Source organism: Caretta caretta, chromosome 11 (assembly GCF_965140235.1).
Source record: "Caretta caretta isolate rCarCar2 chromosome 11, rCarCar1.hap1, whole genome shotgun sequence".
Classification (NCBI taxonomy): domain Eukaryota; kingdom Metazoa; phylum Chordata; order Testudines; family Cheloniidae; genus Caretta; species Caretta caretta.
In genome coordinates, this window is record NC_134216.1 from 2,654,124 (window position 1) to 2,680,410 (window position 26,287).

A 26,287-nucleotide genomic window follows, 5' to 3' on the forward strand; every position below is an offset into this window, starting at 1 on the left:
CACAGAGTTTTATGCATGTAGTTTCCTTGTATTTTGTCTTAAAGAAAGCAAGCTGTGATTCACTGCCCCTCTCCCTCCCCGTGCCACCAGGGGCTGGAGGCGGCGCCCACACAGCGCCCTCTGCCTCTGGCGTGGGGCACCAGCGCCTCGTGGCACTCAGCAGGGAGCGCACTGACCAAGCAGTGGCGACTCTGCCAGCTCTCACAGGGCGGCACAGGAACCCAGCCAAAGGGCAGCTGGGCCCGGGATGAGCAGGGAGGGGAGTTGGCAAAGTTGGCAGAGTGATACTTACTAAGAGGCGTAGTACACAGCAATGTTCCTCTTCACAAAGGCGCGGACGGGGGAGCTGCGAAGAGGGAGAAGAGCGTGAGATCGGTTCCTGGCTCCACCCGTCACCACGTGGCCCCTTCTCTGCTCCCCCGTGGTCTCCACCCCCACAGTGTTCACAGCGCGGGCCCCAGCGAGCAGCAGAGTGACCCAAGGGAAAGCTTGGAAGTGAGATGCTCCCTGCTCGTCATCACCCCCAAGCCGTTGCCTGCCCCCCACATAGCGCAGACCCGCTGTGGGGTCCCCAGCCCAGGAGCAAGGACAGGGCTTTAACCCTGCCCTGCTCTGTGCTCAGCTCCCCAGACAGACCCGCCAGGATCCATCCGGACTCCTGCCAGGGCAGGGCAGGGTCACCCCGCACAGCCCATCCCACAGGGCTGCACCCAGCCTGGCTTTAAACAGCCCCAGGGTGGGGCTCCCTATCCCTTGTGAGACAGTGCTCATCTCCTCCATCCCGGAGGCAAGGCTCTGGCTCCTCCCTTCAGTGGGGGGACGGGGCATTGGGGGCAGTCATCTTCGTTCCTCCGGAGAGTCCTTTGTCCCAGCTCCTGGGGCCCCGTGGAGCAGGGACCAGCCCCTGGGACAGCAGCAGCTGGGGGCTGGTGGCAAGGGCAGGGCTCAGGACAAGGTGAGACTCACACGAAGGTGAACACGGCGATGATGCCCACGGTCACCAGCAGCTGGACTGAGATGATGGTGTAGACCTGAAAGAGGCAGGCACAGAGGGGTCACCCGCGGGCACCGGACCAGCTCCCTTGCAGGGCACAGGCAGGCACAGAGGGGTCACCTGTGGGCACTGGCCCTGCTCCCCCGCAGGGCACAGGCAGGCACAGAGGGGTCACCCGCGGGCACCGGCCCAGCTCCCCCGCAGGGCACAGGCAGGCACAGAGGGGTCACCCGCGGGGCACCGGCCCAGCTCCCCCGCAGGGCACAGGCAGGCACAGAGGGGTCACCCGCGGGCACCGGCCCAGCTCCCTGCACAGACACGCCAAGGCGGCCCCGAGGCGTCATTGCCCCCAGCTGCCCAGCACTCCAGGTGGGATGGAGCCGCTGGCTCTCAGTCCCGCTCCTGATGGACTCGGCGACAGGCAGGGCACCAGGGACCGGGTGGGCTGTGGAGATCGAGCCCCTCATAGCCCTAGAACTGGTCCCCCCGGGGCAGGCAGCGGGGGGAAGCTGGCCCAGCCGCTGACCCTGCTGGGGGCTCCCACCGAGGCACAGGCTCCGGGCGTCCTGTTAGCCCAGAGAGCGTGGAGGGGAGGGGCTCTGTAGCCGAGGCCACTCCAGTCCCAGCCCCCTCCCCAGTCCAGGGCCGTGCCCCCAGCCCCCGCCAGCACTGGGGGGACCCTGCAGCCATGGAAGCATGACGCTGCCCCCGGCCACTGGCCTCGCCACGCGGACACACCAGCCCCTGATCCCCAGCCCCGCACTGGTACCCAGGCTCGCTCCGCCGGCCGCAGCCTGTTCCTGGGGGCCAGAGTCTGGAGGGGGACACCCCCTCCCCACCCATCCCCCCGGCTCCCCCACCGTGCAGCTCCGGGGGCTGGGCAGCCCGGCTCCCTCCAGAGTTACCTTGCGGATGAAGGCGTGTCGCACTGTCTTGTCATCCATGGTGCCTGCTCTCAGCCCGTCCTCCTCCCCCGAGCCACCACTGCCATAGCTGTCTCCTGAGGGGCGGGGGGCACAACAGGGGGAGAGTCAGCGCCCGAATGCTGGCACGGCTTGGGGGGCATCAGCTGACCTGGCACGTCTCCGGGATCTGCCCTGTCCGAGTGTCCGATCCCTTCCTGGCTGCCTCTCCCCACGAGCTCGGAGGGGGCTGCCCCGTGGGATGTCCCAGCCCAACGGCCCCTCGGCACCAGCTGGGGTCTCGCTGGCAGCATGGCTGAGAGGGCCGGGCCCAGACAGGAGACGCCGGCCTGGTACCCGGCAGGGTGAGGCCAGGGGTGCATCTGGCTCGAGGCGCAGGGAAGTAACCGTCCCCCCTCTCTAGCGGCGCCGTCTCCTCCCCCCGCCCCAGGCTCGGCCCGTTGGTCAAGTGTTTCAGGGTGTCCTCCCCACCTCCATCAGACCCCACCTCCTTCTGGGTGGGACCACCAGGCCAGGCTGCCCCTGTCACAGCAGGGCACTGCCCAATGGGACCGACTCTCGGGTTCTGGGGACAGAACAGACCAGCCAAGCTCAGCCCAGCTTTGACCTGATGGGACTGGAATATTTTGCCTCTTACCGGGACATCTCCTGTCTGTCAGGTCTGGGTGAGTGACAAATTGGAGCCGATCCATCCCAAGGGTTCGAGGAACGCCCCCCCCGCTCATACCAGGTCTTGCAGAGCCCGAGTCACCGTATCCATTACCCTGCCCTCCCAGAGACCCCTTCCCCTCACCCCACCATCTCCTCTGCCTTGCACTCCTCAAGTCCCACATGGGCACTGCTACCCTGATGGCACGTCTGGCCCCATCCCCGAGAGCAGAATCCAGCCCGTTGTTACTCTCTTTGCCGCGGTCCCTGGGGTGACCTGCTTCTGTGCAGAACGGGACCAAGAACAACTGGAACCAGGGGTGGACCCTTCTCGCTTTCAGCACGTTGATGGCCCAGTGGGTTTACTCTGATCTCAGGTGGTGATGGGGCCAGATGGGCCATCAGTGGGTTTCTGCACCGTGCCCCCTATTTTGAACGCTCAGCTTACCTTGGTTCATTGGGAGTGTTGACATGGGGGGTACTGGGACACCTGGGTGGGGATATCCTCCTGGCTGTGGGTAGCCCCCAGGATACCCTCCGGGCTGCGGGTAGCTCCCGGGATAGGGTGCAGGTTGCGGGTAGCCCCCGGGATAGGCTCCGGGCTGCGGGTGGCCCCCAGGCTGCGGGGGATAGAGGGGATTCTTGTCATCGTAGGGCGGGGGAGCACTGGGGTATGACATGGGGACTCCCAAAGGCTCAGGCTGGCTCTCAAGCACCTGGAGACAGAGGGAGAGAAAAATCTGCCATTATTGTCTGTGCAGTTCATGGACCCTTAGCCAAAACTCACGACGCTGGGCCACGGCGGCTCTGTGCACCGGAGTCCAGCTTGGGGCAGACCCACCGGCCAGAGCCCTCCTCCCAAGATGGCCAGCTTGATATTTCTGCCTGGTCAATAAAGACTATTACTGACCTCAAAAGAGACCCAGCGCAAAGCAGATCCTGGTAACCAAAGAGTCAGTTCAGTGGGTGGGTCTTAAATGCCGACAATCATCTAAGTAATTTTGGCCCCGGGGCCCCAGGCAGCAAATCGCTCTCCCCAAGTCCTTCCGGGGTTCAGATCAAATGATCTCTCCATGCAGCGCCGGGGCAGCAATTCTGTGACATCCCAGCCAGCGAGCCAGGGTTGGGAGAGACAGGGCCATGGAGCCAGCTCACAGGAACCCTGGCACCAATGGCCCCAAATCCCTTCCACTGGCTTTGTGTCACAAGAGGCCAGGAGCCCTTTAAACCCTCCTCACTGCAGCCGGACACAGACAGGAGCCCGACAACAGAGGTGGCATTTTTGACAGGGGCCCAATCCTGTTGCCATTAAAATCCAGGGGAGTCTGGCCAGAGATCAAACAGGAGCCGGATCGGGCTATGCCCTAAGCTGGAACCCCAGCTGGTACATTTCAGCACCCTCAGACAACTGCGGTGTCATTTGACTGCATTCAAGGGGAATTTCACCTGCCCAGAGATCACGCTACGGTTCTTCCTATATTTCGTCGCACTTTGTTGCAAAGGGGGTCACACCCTGACAAGAGTCAGGTCAGGCCAGAAAGAGGCAACAGCCCCTGATCAGTCACGGAGCAGCCAAATGGTTGGCCAGTGACAGAGGCCACGGGCTTTTGGGTCACAGATTCTGGTCACATTTGAGAGGCGGGTTCTACGTATACAGGGCTGGTAGATGATCGGTCAATTGTTACAGACTCCAGCGGGTCAATAGGTTGCTTATCTCCCAACTGCAGCACCTTCTACCGCGGGGCTTGAAACATCTGCAGCCGATGCCACTCACCATGGCAGCCTCTGTTCCTTATATACTAACCCGTTATAAGTGGAACCTGAATGGGAAGCAGGACCCAGATTCCACCCTGTGACAGTCCAGGCTTCGGACACCCCCCAGTCATCCAGTGCACAGATGCTCTAAGGACTGTCGGACAATCCGGGCGTTGGATCGTCCAGGCAGTTTGCAGTGTGAAGCCTGGACGCTGGCAGACAGGGCCCCGTGTGCGACGTCAGGGGGGTCTGGGACAATCCAGCCAGGGGCTCGGCAGGCATGAAATGGCCAACAAGGATCCTTGATCTGACACCAGGGCACCGATCTGTGGCCGTTATGCAGGCAGCACCCCCACTGACCTCCCAACTGCAGGGTGTGTCCACGGGACGGGGACAGTCACTCTCCTCATTACTACTGATCCAGCCACTCGCGATTTGGGGGGATGTTACTTCTCCACTGTGCCCTCGTGCAAACTGCAGCCAAAGCAGCACCAGCTAGCGGGAGGTGAGTGGGATGAGTCATGGTGCCTCCAAGGAGCTGGCCTCTCTCCGGAAGCTGGGAGTTCACCGAGTGGAGCAATGCAGCGCAGGGATCCCAGACTCATTCGAGGCCAGGAGTGAAAGTCTAGCCTCGACGTCAATTGCAAAACTCCCACTGACTTCAATGGAGCCAGGATGGCTCCCGGCGCACTTAGCACCATAGAAGTATGTGGCACGGTCCCTGCCCTTGAGAGCTCGGAGTCCAAGACAGGAGCTCAGTGAAGGAAGGAAGGGAGACCAAGCGAGGGAGGACACAGGGTTTAAAGGGAGAAAGAGGCGCATCGTGAATAGGCAGCAACCAGCCATCCCAAGGGCACGGCCTGAGAGAAGGCACGGAGCAGGAGAAAGACACAAGGAAGCAGAAAGGGAGAGAGGCCTGTGTGTGTAACGCACAAGCTGTATCATGTGTGATCATGTGGTGCAATAGGGGCAGGGCCTGCAGAGAGGACAATGGATCTACTTCTTATGCCAACTATGAGAGCTCGCTTTTACCCCAAGTGGCAGAGAGAAAGTTTTCCAAGCAAAGGAGCAGGGTTCTAGTCCCAGCTCTGGGCACGTGAGACTTATTTAGTCGCTGTGCCCAGACTGGTTATAAGCAGGAGGCAAGGAGAGCCCGGAGGCACAAGGGCAGGAGCAGGAATCTAATGCACTAACAGGCTTGCGATGCATGTCCCAGTCTCGCTCTCACAAATGTAACAGATTAATTATCCCCCTGTTACCATACTTTCAGTTATACTAAGGGGAAGAGACCTGGTGCAGGCCATCGGGGCTGCACCATGCTTCGTGCACAGCTTGTCATTAGAGACGGCCACCTTAGCTTCTTCCTTTGCATTCGGGGCCACACGACACACCCAGAGCCCTCTCCCAGCAGTTGTCACACACGAGAAGCATAGAATCACAGAACTGGAAGGGATCTCGAGAGGCCATCTAGTCCAGTCCCCTGCACTCATGGCAGGACTAAATATTATCTAGACCATCCCTGACAGGTGTGTGTCCAACCTGCTCTTAAAAATCTCCAATGATGGAGATTCCACAACCTCCCTGGGCAATTTATTCCAGGGCTTCACCACCCTGACAGCTAGGACGTTTTTCCTCATGTCCAACCTAAACCTCCCTGGCTGCAGTTTAAGCCCATTGCATCTTGTCCTGTCCTCAGAGGTTAAGAAGAACAATTTTTCTTACTCCTCCTTGTAACAACCTTTTATGTACTTGAAAATTGTTCTCATGTCCCCTCTCAGTCTTCTCTTCTCCAGACTAAACAAACCCAATTTTTTCAATCTTCCCTCCTAGGCCATGTTTTCTAGACCTTTCATCACTTTTGTTGCTCTTCTCTGGAATTTCTCCAATTTGCCCACGTCTTTCCTGAAATGTGGTGCCCAGAACTGGACACAACACTCCAGTTGGGGCCTAATCGGGGTGGAGTAGGGCAGAAGAATTACTTCTCGTGTCTTGCTTTCAACACTCCTGCTAATACAGCCCAGAATGATGTTTGCTTTTTTTGCAACAGTGTTACACCGTTGACTCATATTTAGCTCCTGATCCACTATGATCCCCAGATCCCTTTCCACAGTGCTCCTTCCTAGGCAGTCATTGCCCAGTTTGTTTGTGTGCAACGGATTGTTCCTTCCTAAGTGGAGGACTTTGCATTTGTCCTTATTGAATTTCATCCTATTGACTTCAGCCCATTTCTCCAGTTTGTCCAGATCATTCTGAATTTTAATCCTATCCTTCAAAGCATTTGCAACCCCTCCCAGCTTGGTATTGTCTGCAAACTTTATAAGTGTACTCTCCATGCCATTATCTAAATCATTGATGAAGATATTGAACAGAACCGGTCCTTGCAGGACCCCACTCATTATGCCCTTCCAGCATGACTGTGAACCACCGATAACTACTCTCTGGGCACCTAAAGACAGACCCGTCCCTCAGCAAGGAGAGCAGGTTGCCTGGTGGCCCCGAGGACTTGGAAGCCCAGGGCCTGATCCGGAGTTTCCTTTCCCCCCTTTTTACTCTGGCCCAAGCCCACCAACTTCACTGCCCTCTCTCCTGACTCAGCTGGTGCGAGAGGAGACACAGGCCCCAGGTCACGGATGAACCTGATCCAGCCTGCAGTTTAATCTTCAGGTCTGTCACAGCAGACAGTAGGCCTTTGGGGAGGCACCCAGAGTATTTAACATCTGCAAACATCTTAGGCCTCAAGGGGTCCCCTTGAAGTCCCAGAGCTGCACCGGGATGGCTTGATTTTTTCCTATGTCTTACAAATCCTCCTTTGGATCCTCCACCTAATCCCATGTGCATAGAGCCTAGGACACCTGGGTTCTATTCCCAGCTCCCTCACTGGCCTGCTGGGGGATCTTGGGCCAGTCAATCCCCCTCTCTGTGCCTCAGTTCCCCCACCTGTGCAGTGGGGAGGATGATCCTTTGTAAAGCACTCTGAGGTCTACCAAGGAAAAGTGCTGTTCCAGAGCTAGAGATCATCGTCACCATCTCCAGAGGGTCCTTGGCACAAAGGGGAAGGTTTTTTGCCTGGACGGTTTCCTTGTAACACATTCCACATAAGTCTCACCTTTTTAGTTTTAAGGAGGTTAACAGTGCCCCTCCCGAAGGGCCGAGGTCCTCTCCCATCCCTCCCACAATCCCATGTCTTGAATGTTCCTACCTGATGAGCTAAAAATTAGAACGCTGGTAGGAAATGGGGTGACAATTTAGTGGCTGAAGGACTGGGACTCCATCCTGGACCGGGAGCTTCCTGTGTGGCTCCTGGAGGGAGGTCAGTCTAGTGGTTAGAGCAGGAGAGTGGGTGTGAACACCCCCAGATTCTATTTGCCACTCAGTGACAGACTCGCTGCCTGATCTTGCACAAGTCACTTTCGCTTCAGTTTCCCCATCTAAAGAGCGGGGATAATAATACCTCCCTGCCACGCGGTTGGGGTTAAGTAACGTTTGAGACCCGCTCCCAACCCTCAGCTGTGCGGCACGTGAGGCGAGGAAAATATCATAGCCAATTCTGGACCATCTAAGAGCGTCCACTCAAATTCACAGCAGCAGTGGCGGGGCCAGAGCTAGGGCCTTCCAGGTAGAGAAGCAGAAGTCCCTCCAACAGGAGCACAGGAGAATCCCCCTTTGCCTCGAGCAGTATAGGGTCTATGAAACAGTCTGGCAGTTCTGATTCCAGCCAGCAGAGGGTAATGCTGACTGATACCCACCGCTGGGGTGTCGTTAAGCCCATGTAAATTATCACAGTAACTCAGTTCTACTCCCACGCTTCCAGGAGGAAAGAGTGGCTCAGATTAGCTGCCTCTGACATGGAGGCAAGGGGGAGCCGGCTGCCCCAGCAGGGTGTGAGCAAACGGCAGTCTGACCTGCTCCTGTCAATGACCACATCAAACCACCACCGGTCAGAGTGAATCTGAGCCAAAGGCAGAGGCTGGGGTGAAGCTGCAGGGCAGAACCATGTGGGGTGGGGGGCTGATCATACAGGAAAGGAAGGCAGCAATCCTTCTCAGGGAGATCCTGCCAGGTGTCTTGGCTTTGTTTTAGGGTCCCTGAAAGGGGCACACGCAGCAGCTAGAGAGACCCACAAACCGCTAGGCCAAGCTTTCCAGCACTAGGGCTGGTGGATTGTAGGACTGCTTGAAAGCCGCTGGGGTGATGGTGAAGGGATCAGAAGCTCATTCCAAGGGGCACAATCACCCTCCTTAGCAGGTATCAGCTGAGGCTCCCCGCTGGGGACCAGGCCCCATTAGTCACTAACCCCACCCCGTGCCTAGGGAGCAGAGAGGCTCCATAGGGTAGAATTCCCTGCAGAGTCCCAGCTCACCTCATCTGATTTGCCCCAAGCAAACTCACCCACCTAGATCTAGTAGAAGCAAAACGCAGGATATCCTCTTCTGGGGAGCGCTCAGCTGCAAGCATCCGGGTGATAACAGGGCAGGCTCCACCCAGCTGCTGCCGCTCTGCTCCCTGAGAGGCACAAGGTTCAGCCTGTTCTCTCATTAGCCAGCCCATGATTTCTTCATATAGAGAAGCACCCGCAATCCACAGAGAAAACTGCCAGGGATTCAATAGGTGCCCAGATGTTGCAGCGATTGGGCCATATAAGTACCTAGCTAGATCCTACGCAGGAAGCTCTTCAGACCTATTCTAGGCACTTGCATTGCTTGTTTGAGCTTGCAAACGCTGACATGGACACTTACTTCATGCCGCTGGACTCAATGGCAGGGCAGAGAGGAGCTCTTTGCTCAGATGATCTGGCTGGGAATTGAAAAACACTCTGGAAAGGTATCAGCGGGCCTTGGCTTTTAGAAACCTAAATGCAGGGCCCAGAGGTAAAGAGAGTGTCTCTTTCAAGCTGAATCAGGCCTGCTCTCTAAAGTGGGGTGGGGTATATGTGTGTGTGGTGGGGGTGTTTGCTATGTAGGCCTGCCCTCTGTATCGTTTTGTTAATTTTATGACTGTGCAGCCAAAAATAAACTGCCCGGCTGGTGACCTGGAAACCCTGGCATCTCGAGTCCCCGGAGGGCAGGGATGACCTACCACCACTTGCCACCCTCCTGCCTGGGACAAACTAATTGCCCCGATGCTGCCGTCAGCACGTGGTGCCCTCTCTTTACAGCACGGCGTTGGGATAACCATGGGGCTCCGCACCCAGGATGCAGGGCAGACCCAGGAACTTGGAGCTGGCTTGGGTGAGTTGCTGCGGAAAGGAAATAAACAGCATCCCAGCAGACAAAGGAGAGGACAGGTGGGTATGTAGGCAGCTCAGGGCCTGACCCCTTCCTGGCTTTGCTCTCCAGGAAGGAGCATCGGTCACAGGGCAGGAGCTGGGATTTCTCTTTGTCCCAGGTCACCGTGACAGAGCCTGAGCACAGGTGAGGGGGTGGGGTGACAACCCAGAATGGGCAGGTTGGTCCAGCCCTTCAGGAATTAAAACACAACAAGACCTGGCGTGGTGCACGAACACAGTCAGATAATCTCATGGCCTTTTGCCTATGTCTCCACTTCCCCCTCCGCCTGGCCGGATGGCAGGCCAGCCAAAGGCCACAAGTTCCTTGTGGCAGTCCCCACCGCTTGCCTTTTGTCTCCCCTCTGTTCGGTTGGGTAAAAAGGGGAATTTACTCTGTAACCAGAGGCCGCGCACCACGGAGCCAGGGCCTTGGCCCTTACGAGGTGTGGCTTGGCTGGGCTGTGACAGGGCAGATGTGACCGCAGCCCGTCAGTGTCTGAAGGGAGCCGGTGTGCGGCAAAGGGACTAGCGCGAGCAGAACGAAATCAGGATGGAAAATCAGACTCGGGAAGAGCCAGATCCCAGGGGAAGGGCTGGGAGCCCCATGGCCTGGGACTTCTACAATGAGTCTAAAGAAAACCCTAGGAAATGTACAATCAGGAACAATCCTGTGCTGGGTGGGACCAGTCTGCGTGAGAGAGCCTGTAGCAGAGGCAGATCTGAAGCCTGCTCTGGGGTGTAGCCACTCAGCCGGGCTGCTTCCTCCCTAATGACTCAATAGGCCTGTTTTGCTCTTTATCTTCTTTTATGCAACACGAGACCCAGGTGAAAAGGGAAAGAAACCCAGCGGTGGCCTTGGCAGACCCATCAACTCCAGAGCCGAAAGGGAAGCAAAAGATGCACAGACTTTGCCAGGCCCCACTGCTTGGGGGCTGTTGATCAGATTGTGAGAAACATCCAGGGCTCCCGGGCCACGAGACACAGTTTGTGACAGAGACCCTGGGGAGGGGGGGCTGGGTTAACACACCATGCTCTGGCCTGGGAGATCTAGCAATGGGGAGTGAAAACGGGGGAGCTGCTGGCCCACAGGCTGCAGAGAGTTGAGTCACTGGTGACCTGGGTTTGCCTTTGTCCCCTGCAAACCTGCAGCCCCCCCCTCCTCCCCCCGTCTTTCCAATCTTAGAACCACCGTGTCATGAACTGGGGTGCTCTGGGCGAGGATCACAAAGGGACAGAGGCGTCTACGTCTGAGTTTAGGTGCTTAAGTCCCAGTTTTAGGCTCTGCTGCCATCCACAAAACTCCTGTCTAAAGCCACATGGTGCCTAAGTTTTTAGGGTAAAAGTTCCCAAGGCGTTTGAGTTTCTGCCTCCGGGCACGGGCCCTGCTGCCCCCCTCTAGGCATCTAGCCACCAGTGTCTGGCCTACACCCAGGAGCAAATCACAGGCCGGAGGAAGAGAGGTGTTTGCCCTCCTCTCTTGCATGCCGGCACAAGGGGGTGCTTGGCCCCACGTGTTCCCAGTGATGCTCCCTGCTCTGGGGTTGCTCAGAAGGCTGGGTGGGGGGAGCCGGAGAATAACCTAGGCAGGGCCTGACGCTGTCTCTGGGAGGATCCGCGTCCCACGTTACCAAGCACAGGTGCAACTAAACCAGTCTGACTGGTCTGGTGCCGGGGACGCCCTCTCCCCACTGCCAGCGGGCTGCACGCCTCACGTGTCTGTGGCACAATTGCCTGGCACTCCCGGGGAAACCCAGGCCCCGACCCAGCTCTCCGTGCTCCACGGCTGGAGGACTCCAGCCACGCCTCCCTCCCGGCAACTGGCCGGCCCGGGGCGCAGGTCCGGCCCTCTCTCTTGCCCGGCTAGTTCTATTCCTGGCTCCCCTTCCCTGTCAAAGGCTTCCAGGAATGTAGCTCCCAATGCGCCTCCTGGTCCTTCCCCGCCCCCTCTCCGCAACACGCACTCCCCAGGGGCAGATGCCCCGTGCAGCTGCTCCCCGCCCATCACGCCCAGCCAGCGCCCTTCCCAGGGGGCAGCCCGGCCCACCAGTCCCCCGGCGGCTCTAGGGACCAGGCGTGAGCAGGCGCTGATAGAGAGGAGAGGGCTGCAGGGTGAATGTGGCAAGGCACCAAGGGCTCGGCCTTCAGTGGGGCAGCCGGCAGAGACAGATTCCCCCCGCCCCCTCTTCCAGCTCAGTCTTTAACTGACTCTCCCCAGGCTTTCCCCCGTCCCCCGGCCCCGTCCCAAGCCTCAGTGCAGGCTCCCTCCTCCCTCCCTCCCGGGCCACAGCCCCTGCAGCTCATCCCCAGCCGGCACCCGCCTTAGGACAGTCTTAGCCACCATGGCCGGGCGGCCCTCGTTCCTGGCCTTTATCGGCGTGCTCCTTACCCCTCTCAGGCCACCCATACACTCCCCTGCCTGCCCCCCGAGTGCCCCAGACTTGCTCTGGTCCCCTGCTCTCTCTGCCCCTTCTCATTCTCCTCCTCACGGATCCTCCGGGCACCTCTGCCACCTCGGTCTCCACGTGCCCTGGCAGACTTTGCTCTTCTCCCCGGGGTCTCTGGTTTCCCCAGCCTCTTCCTGCCTTTCTCCCTCCTCTGCTCTCCCCGGCTCACCAGACTGCCCCATTCCTTTCTGACAAGAGACGGTCCCATCCCCATCAGCTTCTTGTGACCTCTTCCATCACCTCATGACCAATACAGGGGCCGCACGCGGAAGAGCCCCCCGATCATGCCAGTCTAGCCAGTGCTGTCTCCTATGCCAGCTCCATGAGCGTCCAGAATAATGATCTCAGCCCCACCCTAACCTTCCAGCGGGTGCCTCCCTCTAATCCTGCCTAGGAACCTCCTATGCCTGGTGGAATAGCACCGTGCAATCAGACCGGGCAGAGGTGCCAGCCCTGACTGCCCAGCAGGGCCCGCCTGGCACAGGAGCTGGGGGATTTGATCTCACAACCTGCTGGCCCGGAGGAGGCTGTACCCCTACCAGGGGCAGCGACAGCCAGAGAGACAAGCCCTGAGAGCTCAGACGACTTCTTTGCCCACAGCTGGAACACATCTGCCCACCGGCAGCTCGTCGGGGGAGGACATGGATTCAGTACCTGAGCTCTCGGGTCTCTGGGCAACAGCCAGGCGTGGTGGGGCCTTCGGGAACACAAGCTGGGATGAAGCCCCCCAGGCTGGGTGGGACTCCGAGGGGCTGATCAGCAGCCCCGTGCTCTAGCTTCTCTGCTGTGTCTCCAGAGCAGCCTGGGGCAACCAGCTCTCCCCAATGCAACAGGCGAAGGGGTCATCTGCTGTCGGGCCTCCACGGGTGTCCCAGAGGCCAGTCCCAGCCGCAGTACAGGGCAGGGGCGTTCCGGCTGCATCCCCCTATAACCCAGCTCTCTCCTGCCCCATCCCATCCCCCTCCCTCCCTGGCGGTCCCTAGGCGATCGCATACCGTTCCCCAGCACACGAGCCCGCCCTGCCAGCCTCCGCCACCCCAGCGACCAGGATGCCTTCCCCTCCGACTGGGCTTTCCTTCTTTCACTGCCTCCCTCATCGCGCCTGCCCAGCGGCGGAGTCTCGCTCCTCAGGAGCCCGTTGCTCGGCGCGGGTTCTGCTAGGCAAGAATTGCGCCCACAGGCAAGCAGCCTCTCCTGCTCTTTACACAGCCACAAACCCCAGGGAGCACCCAGACACGGCTGCCCCAGACCAGCACCTCCGCCCAAACCCACCAGAGCCAGCTGCACCCGCTGCAGCTTCTGTGACACAGAACACGGTGAGCACCGCTAGTGGGCTCACCAGCCATTTAAAGGGGCGCTGCCCTCCGCCCCACACAACCCCGTCACAGCCCTCTGTGCCGCCCAGCTTGCCCTGCCCGCTGCTCTTGCTGAAGATTTCCCTCCTCGGCTCGCCCTCTGGCTGTGACGCAAGCTGGTGGGGTGACTGTCGCTGGGCCGCATGGTCCCACCATTACCGGGCAGCGCGGCTAACACAAGGCAGGAGTAGACAAGGAACCGGAGAGCCCCCAGCTTGAGACTGAACCTCGGGGCCACCTTCCCCCAAGCAGTCGCTGAGTGCGGGGAGCTGAAGTTAACCCCGGGCCCACCAAGGCGCAGGCAGATCTCCGCTCCCTGTCATAGCTGGGTCTGTCAGCCAGTAAAGCACCAGCCCGGGTGCCCGGCCCGGTTAATTTCCCTGGCCACGTTGCTGGGTTTCTTTGTAGCTGATTTGCACACACTGTCATGCAGTGGGCCATCAGGAAGATGCCAGCACCCTATGGGTTAATAGTTACATCCCACCCCATGGCAACCTGGAGTAATGACTTTTCTCCCTGACCAAGGGGGCTCCCCGGGGGGCCCATCTCCCACTGAGGCCATCAGCCTGCTGGGGAATGCCTCCCACGCTCAGGAGCTGGGACGCTGCCAGAGCCAGGCCTGGGAGCCGTTGGGCAGAGTCAGGATCTGCCTGTGGAGGGATGGCACTTGGGTCACAGCTCAAGGCTTCCTCTTCACGCTGGCTCTTACCAGCAGCTCCTGCCCCCAGCTGCCCTTTGCCTCTACGCTGATGCCCCACTTCCTTGGTCTGATCTTGGCATCTTCCTGATGGCCCACTGCATGACAGTGTGTGCAAATCAGCTACAAAGAAACCCAGCAACATGGCCAGGGAAATTAACCAGGCCGGGCACCCGGGCTGGTGCTTTACTGGCTGACAGACCCAGCTATGACAGGGAGCGGAGATCTGCCTGCGCCTTGGTGGGCCCGGGGTTAACTTCAGCTCCCCGCACTCAGCGACTGCTTGGGGGAAGGTGGCCCCGAGGTTCAGTCTCAAGCTGGGGGCTCTCCGGTTCCTTGTCTACTCCTGCCTTGTGTTAGCCGCGCTGCCCGGTAATGGTGGGACCATGCGGCCCAGCGACAGTCACCCCACCAGCTTGCGTCACAGCCAGAGGGCGAGCCGAGGAGGGAAATGCCTGACTAATCTAATCGCCTTCTATGATGAGATTACTGGTTCTGTGGATGAAGGGAAAGCAGTGGATGTATTGTTTCTTGACTTTAGCAAAGCTTTTGACATGGTCTCCCACAGTATTCTTGTCAGCAAGTTAAGGAAGTATGGGCTGGATGAATGCACTACAAGGTGGGTAGAAAGCTGGCTAGATTGTCGGGCTCAACAGGTAGTGATCAATGACTCCATGTCTAGTTGGCAGCCGGTATCAAGTGGAGTGCCCCAAGGGTCGGTCCTGGGGCCGGTTTTGTTCAATATCTTCATAAATGATCTGGAGGATGGTGTGGATTGCACTCTCAGCAAATTTGCGGATGATACTAAACTGGGAGGAGTGGTAGATACGCTGGAGGGGAGGGATAGGATACAGAAGGACCTAGACAAATTGGAGGATTGGGCCAAAAGAAATCTGATGAGGTTCAATAAGGATAAGTGCAGGGTCCTGCACTTAGGACGGAAGAACCCAATGCACAGCTACAGACTAGGGACCGAATGGCTAGGCAGCAGTTCTGCGGAAAAGGACCTAGGGGTGACAGTGGACGAGAAGCTGGATATGAGTCAGCAGTGTGCCCTTGTTGCCAAGAAGGCCAATGGCATTTTGGGATGTATAAGTAGGGGCATAGCGAGCAGATCGAGGAACGTGATCGTCCCCCTCTATTCGACATTGGTGAGGCCTCATCTGGAGTACTGTGTCCAGTTTTGGGCCCCACACTTCAAGAAGGATGTGGATAAATTGGAGAGAGTCCAGCGAAGGGCAACAAAAATGATTAGGGGTCTGGAACACATGAGTTATGAGGAGAGGCTGAGGGAGCTGGGATTGTTTAGCCTGCAGAAGAGAAGAATGAGGGGGGATTTGATAGCTGCTTTCAACTACCTGAAAGGGGGTTCCAAAGAGGATGGCTCTAGACTGTTCTCAATGGTATCAGATGACAGAACGAGGAGTAATGGTCTCAAGCTGCAGTGGGGGAGGTTTAGATTGGATATTAGGAAAAACTTTTTCACTATGAGGGTGGTGAAACACTGGAATGCGTTACCTAGGGAGGTGGTAGAATCTCCTTCCTGAGAGGTTTTTAAGGTCAGGCTTGACAAAGCCCTGGCTGGGATGATTTAACTGGGAATTGGTCCTGCTTCGAGCAGGGGGTTGGACTAGATGACCTTCTGGGGTCCCTTCCAACCCTGATATTCTATGATTCTATGATCTAGCCAGTGAAGGGCCGATCCCTGGATAACTCACCCTACTGCTTCCCCACCTCAGACCCACCTCCGCCCCTTGGGTGCTGGGCATCCCGTCCGCTGAGATCGGGAGAGTCAGGTACCGAGATGCCTTCGAGGCTCTGGTTTTGTGAGCAGCTGTGGGTCCCACTGCCGTCCTCTGGAGCGTCCCTGGGTGATCTCAGGCAGAGCTGGGTGCCCCTGCATGACATGAGTTTGGTGGGTCTCAGCCCAGTGCTCAGCAGATGGGCGTCCCCACCACAAAACCCCCAGGGTCAATTGGCCCTTGCCCGGCTGCCGCAGGCCAAGGGGTGAGCGGTCATGGGGATAGAATTAGTGTCCCAAAGGGGGGGCAGGGAGGGTGTCACGGAGTCCCTGAGCGATGCTCTGGAACTGCTCCCCATGAAGCCAGGCAGGACTCTGGGGCAGTCGCCTTTCTGTGAGCAGACTGTCTGCAGGACACACAGCTCAAACAGCTTCCATCTTCCTGGGTCTGACCTCGGAGCATTCAGCCTCCTCTGCCCCTCCGTGCACTTCCCACAGCCAGTCCACTCAGGCGGGGCTCCTGGGGAAGCCAGAGGGTCCTGCCCCCCAACTTCGCAGTCAGACGTGACTCTCAGCCAGCCAGTAAAACAGAAGGTTTATTGGATGACAGGAACATGGTCTAAACCAGAGCTTGTAGGTACAGAGAACGGGACCCCTCAGCTGGGTCCATTTTGGGGGGCAGTGAGCCAGACAACCATGTCTGCACTTCACTCCATGTCCCCAGCCAGCCCCCCCTCCTCTGGGCTTTGTCCCTTTCCCGGGCCAGAAGGGCACCTGATTCCTTTGTTCTCCAACCCTTTAGCTCTCACCTTGCAGGGGGAAGGGCCCAGGCCATCAGTGGCCAGGAAACAGGGTGTTGGCCATTCTCTGTGTCCAGACCCCTGCACACACCTGCCTCTAGGGCTCTGCAACAATCATACGCCCTTATCCCACCACCAAGATACTTAAGAATTGCATAGGGGAAACTAAGGCACCCCCACACTATTCAGAGGAAACATTAAGAACAGTCCCACTTCGTCACAGAGGGTCATTCCACATTTCCGACGCCCCCTACACAATCTCTCAGGGCCACCTGCCTGGAAGAACAGAGCCATTCAAATAGCCCCATCCTGGCTGGCTCCGATTGCTGCCCAGATGCCGACGGTCCCAGAAAGCAGAACCCCTCCCCCTCGGCCCCCCAGGGACTCAGCCCCATCGCCGCCCTGTCATGCACCTGAAGCAACAGCCTGCAATTCCGGCAGAACAGGCCCGGGGACGGGTCACGGCCTCGCTCGGTCATACGCAGCCAATGCAGGGATCCCGAGAGAACTCAGGGCAGTGCCCAGACCCAGCCCGGCCTTGGGTGCCCCCCACCCTTCTGCTCTTTGCTGCCCAGGACGGCCCACGCGGCCGTCACAAAGGGTTTATCCAGTGACTGTCGGGTTTGGCTATTGACAGGGGCTGTGATGTGTGGGGCAGCTTGGCCTGGTCTCCAGTGTAGACGCCCCGACTTTAACCTCCCTGCAGTATCCTTGTGGCCCGGAGAGACTCAGTGGGGGGCAGGACCAGGAGGGAGCCCGGTGTTCAGGAGCTGGGGGTCTCCGAGATAGGAGCTAGTTTAGGGGAAAGGAGGAGTATGTGTGTGTGGGAGGCAGCTGAGTGAAGGGGAACCCCAGGGATCAGTGCGTAGCCCGACCCGTTTGACATCGCCCTTGATGGCCAGGAAGAGGGAGAGAGCCGGACGTGAAGGACACTCGCAGGTGCGACCACGCAGGGGGAGCGGCTCTCAGCGAGGAGGAGCGGAGAGCCAGTGACGCCCGCCCGGGGACCCTGAGCCAGAGCGGAAACCCTCCGCCGGGCGAGTTCGTGGGGAAAAGGGAGCTGATCTCTCCGGGTGCAGGGCAGGCCGAAGCGCAGACAACAGGAAGCAGCGATGCGGGGAGCGACCCGGAGCTGAGCGCGGAGAGGAAATCCGACAGGGGAGGCAGAGCCGGGAAAGTCGACGTCTACACAGCAGTAGAAGACCCACGGCTGGCCCGGGCCAGCTGACACGGGCTTGCAGGGCTAAAAACTGCCGTGTAGACTCAAACCAAGGGAGCGGGGTGGATTTCAGAGCCTGGGCTCCAGCCCCAGCCTGGACGTCTACACTGCCATTTCTATTCCCGCAGCCCGAGCCTGAGCCAACTGACCCGGGCTCGGAGACTCGGGGTTCTCGCTGCAGTGTAGACGGACCCGCAGAGGCCTCCCATCCCATCCCTCGCGACGGACAACCCTCAGCAGCAGTCACACGGCGGGGAGCTGCGTGGGTATCACGGCGACGGGCCGGCTGGCAGAAGGCGATGGAGACTGACACCCCGCTCGGTTGCTCAGCGGCCGGCGCAGGAGCTAATCCGGGGCTGCTGGGGCGACGCGAAGAGTTTGCTAGAGGCAGCCGTGGCGAACTCAGCTAAGCACGGAGTAAGAGGGGGTCTGCACAGCAAACCTCAGTGGGGGAGAGGAGATCAGGCTGTTACCTGCAGGATTCAGGGAGGAGGGGACCTCCGAGCTTAAGGGCCATGGGGCTGGGAGGCTGTTTCCTAGGAGAAGCAGGGACAGCAGGGGCTCCAGAGCGGGCTGGGAGAAAGGGATCACGTGCTTTGCTGGACTGGGGCCAGCCCCCAACGCCGTGGCTCACCGCGGTGGGCATCCAGCCGCGGTTCCGTCCTCCCTCTCTCAGTACGGCTGGGGTCTCCCGTAGGAATCCCCCCGCAAGCGGTGGCGGGGCCTGGGAATCGTGGCGGCATGCTGCTCTGCCATGGGTGGGCGTAGCTGGCAGGCTGGGCCGGAGCTGACCTTGCCATTCGGGGTAAGGCAGGGGAAAGGAGCGCCAGGCTCTGCCTCCCGGGACATCCGGCCGGAGCCCTCTGCACGTGAGCGAGGCCAGGTAGCCGAGGCCAAGGGAGTGACAGAACAGGCAGCGAGGGAGAGGCGGGACATGGATGCCAAAGGGCCTTCGAGGGACACTAATGCAACAGCTGATGCCCGGACATTCACGAGAGTCCTGCCATGAGGTTACCCCAGCGTCCCGCCCCAGGGCTCACACGAGGGCTGTAGCTGCCGGCTCTCCCGGGCTCTGATCCAAACCCCACTGCAGCCCAGGGGCTGCCCACAACGGGCATTTGGCCCAGCCACTGATCAGCGCGCGGGACGAGAGCAGGGCTCCAGGGCCTGGAAGGAAACAGGTCAACGGACCTCCTTCCTCTGCGACGTGCCCTGCCAGGGAGGGGACCTGGCGGCTGACAGCAAACGGGACCATAGCCTCAGGATGCCTTGGGCCTCCTCCGCTCCACGGGACACCCAAAGAGCCATGAGACGGCAATGGGCCCACTTCCACTTGCTGCTCTTCCTGTCTGGGGGCAGGTGGGGAGGGGAAGGGGAGTGTAAACAGCAGCAAGCCCCAGGGAGGAAGGACCCTCGGCCCGCCAGCCAGGAGGAGCAAGAGCAGGTGGGCACAGGTGGCAGGAGAAGCCACAAAAGGGCCCGGCTGGGGGCAGCTCACAGCACTGCTGCTACGGGTCCCGGTGCCGTGGGCCGTGCTCCCCGCTGTATGTTAATTCGTTGCATGGGTGGGCAGCCAGAGCACGTGACAGCCTGGGGATCCTCCTGCCTGGGCGGAGGGGGAACAAAAACCAGCCACGACTCCGGAAAGGGAAGTGTCGGCTCCCAAGCAGAAGATCAACCAAGCCCTGCTACAACCTCGATCTCCGAGAGTCACCAGCACAGTCACGCCCCCGTGCCAGGGCATCCCTGCCCCCGCCCACCCTCTCTCTGTACGCTAATCCTCCCCATGCTTCCAGCGTAAGATCCCCCTTGGACAAGCCCCCTCTGTGCCTCATTTTCCCTGTCACGGCAGGGAGACAATGATCCTGCTCCCACTCGAAGGATGTTTAATTAATTAGAGGGGCCTCATCAGGTAAATGACGGAGGGGCTTGATTCTGGCAGCAATGTCATCGCTGATTCACACCAGAGTCAAGAGATCAGAGTAGAAACAAGCGAAGGCCCCAACCTCTGACCCTGAGAACGCCACCAGCTACGTGCAATGAATGGGCCAGAGCCTCAGCTGGCATCAATCAACGCAGTGCCACACGGGCACCATCCCCCCGGGACGTCCGCCACAGAGCGGGGCTGATTCCCGCTGGCTGAGCATCTGCTCCCCTGCCATCAGCCTGCCTCCTCTCCAGGGCAGCTGCGTGGCTCGCTCCCTGCAGCTCCCGCCGCTTGAGTGCCCCAGTCTGCTCCTAGCGCCCGGCGGTACTGGGCCCAATCCGGCCCTGCCCCGTTATTCACCCCCTGTGCAAAGCCGCTGTCAAGCAGAGGCCTGCCCCTCCAGACTTAGCACCGGTGTCACCCGAGTTGCCAGGCAGCGGCGGGAGATTGTCGCTGGGGCATGCGTCAATCCAAACGCTTCACTGGTTCAATGGGGGAAACGCGCCTGTTAACTGGGACGAGATCAGCTGGGCTATAGCTCGCACACCCCGAGGCCTAAAGTTAGCGCCTGATCCTGACAATACTTGGGCTTGGGAGTCACTTAAGAAGAGCCAGATTGGATGAGAGCCGAGGTCCCTCTCACCTGGCTCAATGACTGGTCCCAGATGCTGCACAGAAAGGTGCAAGAACCCCGCACCAGCAGATGTGGGATAATCTGCCCCTCACATTAGGCCTGTCCTGATCTCTAATGGTTGGAGGTCGGCTCAAGCCCTGAAGCAGGAGGTTTAATATCCTGCCACAATCTACGTTGGCGTTAGTTATTATAAAAGTGTCCATATAAAGGTCCAATCCCTTTTGAAAGCTTGCAAAGCATTTGGCCTTAACAGCTTCCTGTGGCGGAGAGTTCCACCGGCTAATTCCATGCCATGAGTAAAACTGTTGCCTTTTATCGGTTTTCAATTCCCTGCCTTTTAATTTCATTGCATGTCCCTGCTTCCTGTGTTATGAGACAAGGGGAACAGAAGTCGTCCCCCCCCCGCCTTTCTCAGTCACTATTGGATCGGGATTCTCCTTTTTAAGGCAACAGTCCTGGGCTTTTCAATCACTCTTCACACCCAAGTTTTTCCAGGCCGGGATCATTCTTTTTGCCATCCCCTGAGCCCCTCTCATTCTGCAGTAGCCAGTGCTGCCCACACGACCCAGGTGAGACTACAGCCTCGATTTATTCGGCATTAGAATATTCTCCATATGAGTCACCAGGCCAGTCCCTATGCAGCTTGGCAATGGCAGGCAATGAGCCCTCCCGTGGAGTTCAAATGAATAACAACAATAACTATTAATAATCTACGCTCTCCATTGTAGTCTGCAGTGGGGTTGGAGCCATGTCAGTCCCAGGACCTTAGAGAGAGAGAATAAAAAATATCGCCCCACCCATCTCGCCTCTCTAATAAACTCTCCGACAGTGTCCATTTAACAGCTGGGCAGTGCTTTTAAATCCTGGCATGGCACTATCGAGAAGTGATTTTTTATTGTTATTATTATTAATTTACAAACATGCAAATGGCCAGCCCGGGACAGAGCAATGGTCCAGCTAGTCCAGGATCCTGTCTCTCACAGCGGCCGGTGCCAGGTGCTTCAGAGGGAATGAACGGAACAGGGCAATTATTGAGTGATCCATCCCCTGTCATGCAGTTCCAGCTTCAGGCAGTCAGAGGTTTAGGGACACCCAGAGCATGGGGTTGTATCCCTGACCATCTTCTCTCATAGCCATTGATGGGCCTATACTCCATGAACTTATCTCGTTCTTTTTCGAACCCAGTTATAGCCTTGGCCTTCACAACATCCCCTGGCAGTGAGTTCCACAGATTGACAGTGCGTTGTGTGAAATACTTCCTTATGTTTGTTTTAAACCTGCTGCCCATTAATTTCATGGCATGACTCCTGGTGCTTGTGTTACATGAAGAGGTGAATAACCCTGCCCCAGTCACGTTCTCCGCACCCGTCACGATTGTATAGACCTCCGTCACGTCCCCCCTTCGTCGTCTCTTTTCTAGGGTGAACAGTCCCAATCTCTCCTCCTAAAGAAGCTGTCACAGGGTTCTGGCCCTTAAAGTGGAGAACTCTCCCCCCCCACACACACACAACCTCCCAGCTGAGACTGATCAGCTGGGGATCAGGTGAGTATAAAAGCCAGCCAGGGGGCCAGGTGTGGGGGGAGTTGCCAGGAGCAGGGGGTTTTTGTGAGGAGAAGGCTGGGAAGCAGGTGAGAACAGACTAACAGTCTCAGGCAAGTGGCTGGTAGAGTGGGAACCTGTGGGGAACGGATGGGCCCCTGCGGACACCCTGGCTTAGCTGGCGAAGGGATGATCATGCTGAACTGGTTACAAGTTGGAAGAAATAAAGCTGAAGCCCTGAAAAAAAGGGGCCTGAAACAGATGTGGGTGTGAATAGACACTGGGGCTGTAATTTCCAGCTCAGACAGACGTACCCACGCTAGCTCTGATGGAGCTAGTGCACTAAAAACAACTGCGTAGCCGTGGCAGGACGGGCTGTCTGCCCGAACACACGCCGAGGGTTTCAGCTGGGATCCGACTCGGGGCCGCTAGCTCGTCCTGCTAGCCCCAGCAGAGCTAGCGTGGGTATGTCTCCTGGAGCTGGTACTTACCCTTCCCTGGCCGGGGGAGCAGGACATAAAAGCAGCAGGAACAGCGTGCTGTAAATGTCACATCAGTTACACAGGGTTTTCCTGCTGATGTTTAAAATTAATCCCCACTAGTAGCCCTGATAATTATTGCCGATTACTACTGACTTCCAGGTTTTACAGAGCAGAAGCCGCCCTGGATTGCAGGGTGAGTTGGAAGCGTGCAGAAATCCCATTGCTGGGCCCCTGGATCCACTCGCCCCAGGGCGGTTACACACCCAGGCTAAAAAAATAAAAACAGGGAAGGAGTGAGTCATGCCTTAGGTGGGTCTGTTCCAGCGGGGCCAGGGGCCTGCTGGAGTGCCTAATACTGCAGCGAGCGGAGCGGCGTGTGATCAAGGCGCAACCCAGCTAACCTCCACATGAGCTGACCCCCCCGCCTTTCACTCACAGCAGAGTGACTCCAGAGTGACTCCATTGCACTCAGTGTTTACACACCGGCATAAGAGACAGGAGAAACAGACCCAGGAAGTAGGAGCAGCTGAAGTTAGGAGCCTACGGTCAACCGACTGCCACTCCTAACACCTGTGTCCGGCTCTAGGGGCAATGGGTGCCCTCCCTGGGAATGCCTTGGATGAGAGGAGAGCTCACCAGGGGCATGTGAAACAGGCAGGAGATGAGAGACTGGGAACAAGTGCTGGGAACAGAGGAGGACATGAGTACAGGGGTGGTTGGCCTGGCCCCTTCCCCATGTGGCTGATGCTGCACCTGGGAGCAGGGAAACTTCTCTCATGGGGAAAGGAGCTGGAGCTTCCTCCAGACCAGAGGCGCCCCACCCTTCTCCCAGGCCTCTTATTCCTCTGCGCACATGCTGTGATAAGCACCCCTCAGCACCGGCGTGGGCTAAGTAATTCTCATATAGCTATCCAGGGGAGCAGGAGAGCCCAGTGTTGGCTGCCAGGGGGCTGCGGGTCAGGAGTGAGGGGCATCGGCAGAGCTAGGGGGAGCCCAGAGCTGGGCTAGCGGGGGGCTGTGGGTCAGGAGCGAGGGGCACAGGCAGAGCTAGGGGTGATGATGGGAGCCCAGAGCTGGGCTAGCGGGGGGCTGTGGGTCGGGAGCGAGGGGCACAGGCAGAGCTAGGGGTGATGATGGGAGCCCAGAGCTGGGCTAGCGGGGGGCTGTGGGTCGGGAGCGAGGGGCACCGGCGGAGCTGTATGGGGGGGGGCTTGCCCAGCACTTGCCTGCTCTCTGCCAGGCCGTTACATCTCACGAGCCCTAGGTCCCCCCGGCAGCACAAACGGATCCGAGCCCCTGGTGCCCACGGCCAGGGCTTTCTGGGCCCTCCCTGCTCAGCTCCCGCTGCCTGAGCCTCTGTGTCCAGGAGCCCGACCCCACCCAAAGCGAAGCACCCAGGGGCCCTGCCAGGAAGGACACCCAGCCCTTGAGTCACAGCCCCGGCCCAGGCGGGGTCTTACCCGGGCCCCGGTTCCAGCACATGGCCCGCGGGGAGCTTCCCCCACCCGAGGCACTGTCCCACCCAGCAGCGGCCCCGGGACTCCCGGGTCGCCCCCGCGGCAGGCTCCGCAGCCGCGAAAGGGAGCGAGGCGGTGCCGAGCCCGAGGCCCGTGCGCCGGGGCGGATCCGGTGGGGATCCGGAGCAGGACTTGGCGAGCCCCCGTCCCGGGCGAGCCGAGCGCAGGAGGCTCCGGGCTCCCGGCTGCGCCCTGCCTCGGCCAGCGGCTGCCTCCGGACCAGCCCCCGGCTCGCCGCAAGGGGCCGGACAAGTTTCCAGCCCTCGGCCCCTGGGGCACAGCGGGGAAGCGCCAGGTCCTTACCTGGGGTCGGGGCCTCTCCGGCTGGCCTCTCTCCGCAGCGAGTTTGTTTGTCGGCTGGGCCCCGCCCTGGGCGTTCAGCCGCTCTGGGCCCCGGGTGCAACCCGAGAAGGGAGGGTCCTGGCAGGCAACTCCTCCCCCAGCCGGCCAGGAGCCCGCCGCTCTCCGGGGGGGGCGAGTGCCCAGCCCGGAGCGGGGCAGCCGGCATTGCACCTCTTCCTTCGCCCAGGGCAGCTAGGGGTCCCCCGGCAGGGCCAGGGAGGGAAGCAGGGCTCCGGACAAGACCCTGGCAGAAGGTGTGTCAGGGAGTCCCCGGGCGATGCTCTGGAGCTGCTCCCCAGGAAGCCAGGCAGGACTCTGGGGAAGTCTCCTCTCGGGGAGCAGCCTGTCTGCAGGACACACAGCTCCCCCGGCTTCCTGGCTCTGACCTCGGAGCCTTCAGCCTCCTCTGCCCCTCCCTGCGCTTCCCCCAGCGAGTCCGCTCAGGCGGGGTCCTGGGGGGCCAGAGGGTCCTGCCCCCCAACTCCACAGTCAGACGGGACTCTCAGCCAGCCGGGGAAACAGAAGGTTTATTAGACGACAGGAACATGGTCAAAACAGAGCTTGTAGGTGCAAAGAACCAGACCCCTCAGCTGGGTCCATTTTGGGGGGCAGTGAGCCAGATAACCACGTCTGCCCTTCACTCTATATCCCCAGACAGCCCCAAGCTGCAACTCCCTCCAGCCCCCCCCCCTCTGGGCTTTGTCCCTTTCCCGGGCCAGAAGGGCACCTGATTCCTTTGTTCTCCAACCCTTCAGCTCTCACCTTGCAGGGGGGGAAGGGCCCAGGCCATCAGTTGCCAGGAAACAGGGTGTCGGCCATTCTCTGTGTCCAGACTCCTGCACACACCTGCCCGCTAGGGCTCTGCAAGGATCATACACCCTTATCCCACCACCTAGATACTTAAGAACTTCCTTGGGGAAACTGAGGCACCCCCACACTATTCACAGGAAACATTAAGAACAGTCCCACTTTGTCACAAGGTGTCCTTGGGAGGTGGCGCTGTCTGGTGAATGCCGTACGGAGCCCCGGCTGCACGAGCCTCACGCTTCCCCAGCCCCCCGCAGTCCAACCCGCCCTTTGCCCCCAGAGAGGGTAGTGCCCTGAATCGCCCTGGGTCGGTCTGACACCCGGAGCCAGGGTTGGATCCCTGCTGTATAACAGGCCCCTCCAGGGGGTGACGGGAGAAAACCCCAGCAGGGCCGAGCATGGGGGGGGCTCCAAAGCAGTCAGGGTCTGCTGCTCGAGAGGGGTCCGGCTGGGGTTGGCGGGGGGGCGGATGCTCTTCAGGACGCCTCCCCCCACCTGCACCGTCATGAGGATTCCCTGTTTTAGCTTGTGTGGCCTCTGTTACTGTAACCCACCTGCACTCTGCCCCCAGGACTGGGCCACAAGCAGAGGCCGATGAGCCAGCGGAGGTGGGTCTCTGCGCCCCAGCAGCCAGGCTCATGCCGTGCCATCCAGAGGCAGCAGGTTCAGTCTCTGCTGCTGACACCTTGGCCGGGGGCATAGCGTTGGGTTAGCAGGGCTCATTCCCACTCCATGGTAGGGCACCACCTTTGCCCCAAGGTGACAGGGAGGCCAGTGGCCCTCAAGATCAGTGTGTTTTGGGGGTTCCCCCCATGACAGGAGTAAACCTACCTCCCCCCTGTTCCTCCAGAACAATCAGGTGACATTCTGCCAGGGGACCCTGGCGAGGATTTGACACCTACCTGGGTTTCTCCGCCCACAGGATCTGGCCCTTCCTTGCTGCCCAGACAGAGGCCTGTTCTAACCCTGACGGTGCTGGCGATTGTTTTTTCCTCCTGCTGTGCCCCCCAGCTCAGGGCCGAGTGCGCAGGGGCAGAGGATGGATCTGTGGATGTAGCTCAGGTGTCTGGAGCGGACGATGCCAGAGCACGGGGCATAAGAAGGCAAAGAATCACTTTGGGCTCGCCTTCCTCTAGGGGCCCGGAAACTAGGTGGGGCTCAGGGGACCCTCGGAGCTGAAGCTTTGGAGGAGGCAA

General features: G+C 59.4%; 1 protein-coding gene across 3 annotated transcripts in view; it reads right to left on the reverse strand.

Moving 5' to 3' along the window:
- The window catches only part of TMBIM1 (transmembrane BAX inhibitor motif containing 1), a 30,172-nt gene extending 5,784 nt beyond the window's left edge, over positions 1-24,388 (reverse strand). The window contains exons 1-5 of one of the 3 annotated variants that reach the window (XM_048868775.2): positions 24,246-24,388; positions 3,014-3,281; positions 1,900-1,994; positions 967-1,031; positions 293-346 (exon numbers count right to left, since the gene is read on the reverse strand). In XM_048868775.2, coding sequence (XP_048724732.1) covers positions 293-346; positions 967-1,031; positions 1,900-1,994; positions 3,014-3,245 — 446 coding nt within the window. In that variant the 5' untranslated portion in view covers positions 3,246-3,281; positions 24,246-24,388. Of the gene's footprint in view, positions 1-292; positions 347-966; positions 1,032-1,899; positions 1,995-3,013; positions 3,282-8,713; positions 8,805-15,827; positions 15,851-24,245 lie in introns of those variants that run through there. The other 2 variants (XM_048868774.2, XM_075117706.1) reach the window with 2 other exon arrangements.
- Between the last annotated feature and the right edge of the window lie 1,899 nt (positions 24,389-26,287).